The sequence below is a fragment of the Kryptolebias marmoratus genome, linkage group LG14 (assembly GCF_001649575.2).
Source record: "Kryptolebias marmoratus isolate JLee-2015 linkage group LG14, ASM164957v2, whole genome shotgun sequence".
NCBI classification, from domain to species: Eukaryota; Metazoa; Chordata; class Actinopteri; order Cyprinodontiformes; family Rivulidae; genus Kryptolebias; species Kryptolebias marmoratus.
Window position 1 is genome coordinate 25766962 of NC_051443.1, and position 3383 is coordinate 25770344.

Sequence of the window (3383 nt, forward strand, 5' to 3'; positions counted from 1 at the left end):
GCGAGTTACCTCGGTTGTGTTTCACCGTAAGTGGCGCTCTTCTTCTTCTGCTCTTTATTTTAGCAGTAAGGTAGCAAAGCTGCGCTCTTCTTCGTAGACATTGAGTTTGGCTGCAGCTGCACACAGTTGCAGCACCTCCTACAGGAAACTGGTGGAGCTACGCAGAGAACCACGCCGTTCAGAAGCCTTGTTTGGATTCATGTTTTTATAAACCCTGAGGTCCGGACCTCGGGGGAATCAGTGGGAGCTACGGCGGAAGCGACACCATCTTGTTAAAGTCTTCTTAAAGGCGCAGGGCTGTGTAAACAATGCTGAGGACTAACCAAATTAGGATTATTTGCGAGTAAAATGAGTCCAATTTTACATGAACACAATCATTCAGGCTCACAGATTTACACTTTTATTGTAATAATCACCATAATAATAAAAAATATTATTTGAACAGATAATAATAATAAATCTATGGTTACAGGGTCACCTGAATGTGTTTCATGTGGGATGATCACAATAATTAATATTTCTATAGATATAATGACATAAACCTCCTGATGTTCGTGGAATATACTTCAAGATGTCTCGTTTAATGACCGACCTGCAGGTGCTTCCAGCTCTGAGCTCCTCACAGATCAGGTTCTTGTCCTTCAGGTCTTCAGAGCCTCGTTTTTATGAAAAAATAAATAAATAAAAACACTTATCGATGAAATGTTCTGCAGGGATCTGTGCAGCAAATCTGAAGGAGTTACAGATCTGCTGAACAGGGAGGCTGAGATGAGTTACTTCCTCAAGATGGCGGCGTTTTTAGCTCATCCAAAGTCACGTGGCGTCGTGTGTGTAGTCTACAGTGGCGGCCATCTTGAATCAGGCGAATCAGTTGTTTACTTTCTGAGTGTCTGTAGATGTTGTGTCTTATTTCTTGCCTCTGATTCCAGAGAATCGGCGCAGCGGAGCGACGGCGTGGAGGCGCTGGCGCTTGGTCCACGGAGGTTTCCCGCCGGCAGCTGCGTACCTGAACGACGCCCGGGGCTCGCAGCTGAACGTGGGCCTGGTTCTGATCCGCGGCTCCTCGTTCTACTGGATCCTGGCCTTAAAGGTCGCCTGCATCCTGCTGTACTGCTTCGTCTTCTGAGCCGCCGAGGAGGCGGGACTTCCTGTTTCCAGATGTTCTTAAAAACGGCAGAACTCTAAATGTCCTGAACTGAGTTCAAACGTTTCCTGTTTGAGTTTCTCTCCTACAGACTTTGTGCTGTTAGAAAAACAGCCTTTCGGTTCATTCTGGCTCATTTACAGAATGTTAATTAATGAGCGTTGTCCAGATAAATAAATAAATAAATATTAAATTTGAGCCATTTGTTTCTGAAAGCCTTCGCCTCGATCTGCCATGACTTTAGGATTCAGTAACTTCTGAACTTTTTAAATTATTTAACTTTATTTACAAATATTTTCCCGTAAAAGTAACATTGAGATCTCTTCAATAAGTTTAAAAACAGTCTGACTCTGTTTCCGTCTTCTTATCCTTTTAGCTTTTAGCTACAGTTTAGCTCATTTTTAATATTAGCAAATATGTTTTACTCATTTTAGCTTTCACCAAATATTTCACTACATGTTGCTTTTAGCTACATTTATTCCAATTTCAGCTTTTAGTTGCAATTTTGATCTTTTTAGCTTTTAGCAACTGTTCTGCTTTTAGCTGCTGTTTTGTTAATTGTAGCTTTTAGCTACTGTTTGCTGCTTTTAGCTACAATTTTGCTAATTTGACCATTTTGCTGTGCCAAAGTAGTTTAGCTGTGGCGGCCATCTTGAATGGGATTGACCCCAGAAGTTGAAAGGTCATAAATGAGCATCAGGTGAATATTTGCTGGGAGTTTAATTGAATTTTGTCCATTGGTTCATGGGATATTTTGCTAACAGAGACATAAATCAGCTGGAAAGTAAAGAGAGCCTCACTGCAGCTTTGTGTTTGATAATGTAGATTAGCTGTGGCGGCCATCTTGAATGGGATTGACCCCAGTAGGTCATAAATAAGCATCAGGTGAATATTTGCTGGGAGTTTAATTGAATTTGGTCCAGTGGTTCATGAGATATTTTGCTAACAGAGACATAAATCAGCTGGAAGGTAAAGAAATCCTCACTGCAGCTTCGGAATCATTCTATCCGGATCCAAACCAGCATCTTGTTCGGAACCAGCTGCTCAGAAACAGTTAATTGGTGACGCCGTGTTTTGCTGCTGAGACCGAGGCGGAAGCCGCAGGAAGCCGCAGGAAGCCCCCCTCCCTGTCGGCCTCCACAGGCGGCTGAAGGTGACTCTCCGTCGGTTCCGAACACGAAGCCCATCCGCCCCGGCGCGCGTGCATGTGTGCCGCACCGTGCGCGAGGAAAAAGCGCCCCCGGTCCGCGGGGAGCATCTTCCCGGTCGGCAGAGGCGCGCGGGCGGAGCTGGAGCGGCGGGAGAGCGCGGAGGCGGCCGCGGACGGCAGCAGGATGGTGGGTAGGAGCTGCGCCGAGCCGCCCCGACGATCGGAACCGAGAAATGTTCTAAAAGGACGTGTTTGTGTGGTCCAGACCGTGCAGGAGCTCAACACCCTGGTGGCTCTGTACCGGGAGCAGGTCATCTCTGTGGGGGAGATCTCCGCAGACTGCCCGTCCCTGCGGGCGCAGATGCACCAGACCCGGACCAAGGGCTGCTGCGTGGCCCGGGCAGCCCACCAGGACCTGGCTGTCATCTCCGTGTCGGGGTAAGGCGGGAAAATGGAGCCAGCACGGATCTAATTCTAGATTAAAGATGGAGCCCGGAAAATAATGTAAAAAAATCAACTTTCTGCTCTGATGCAGGCGACAGAATGACAACAATTCTGATGTAGAAATGCTCAGAAGCTGCTGCCATTGGCTCATCAAGGTCGCCATGGTAACCGCTCACCTGTCCCTGTAAGACAGGAGGGCAGTGCAGAGTAAAAAGTGAGCCTCAGACATCCAGTCGCTGTGAGAAAACCACAAGTCGAAGTGAAAAAATATGGCTCTGATGATCCCACAGGTTGATTTTTATGTTTCTGCGTCTTTTTGTGAAGGCGGTTTGAGAAGTTAAAAGGAGTAAGTTTTAAAGCTCAGGTAGTGGAAGTCAATGAGAGCAGAGAGACAGAAGGGTGACAAAACGATCTACGGTTTGATGTTGGAGAACAGGTGAGAAAGTAAGATCAACTGAACATCAGCCGAAATCCTCCATCATAACCTGAGATTCATTAAAGTCCAACTTCCTGTTTAAACTCTGAGCTGTAGAGCTCCAACAGGACCAGGTTTAGAGCTCCAACAGGACCAGGTTTAGAGCTCCAACAGGACCAGGTTTAGAGCTCCAACAGGACCGGGTTTAGAGCTCCAACAGGACCAGATTT

At 46.5% G+C, this 3383-nt stretch overlaps 2 protein-coding genes across 3 annotated transcripts in view; both read left to right on the forward strand.

Annotated features, from left to right (window-relative positions):
* Positions 1–1348, forward strand: part of rnf180 (ring finger protein 180) — a 7238-nt gene extending 5890 nt beyond the window's left edge. For both annotated transcript variants that reach the window (XM_017440693.3, XM_025002689.2), the window contains one exon: positions 930–1348. In XM_017440693.3, coding sequence (XP_017296182.1) covers positions 930–1126 — 197 coding nt within the window. In that variant the 3' untranslated portion in view covers positions 1127–1348. The remainder of the gene's footprint in view (positions 1–929) is intronic.
* Positions 1349–2313: 965 nt separating this feature from the next.
* c6 (complement component 6) overlaps positions 2314–3383 on the forward strand; it is a 26499-nt gene continuing 25429 nt past the window's right edge. The window contains exons 1-2 of the mRNA XM_037979529.1: positions 2314–2481; positions 2560–2732. Coding sequence (XP_037835457.1) covers positions 2350–2481; positions 2560–2732 — 305 coding nt within the window. The 5' untranslated portion in view covers positions 2314–2349. The remainder of the gene's footprint in view (positions 2482–2559; positions 2733–3383) is intronic.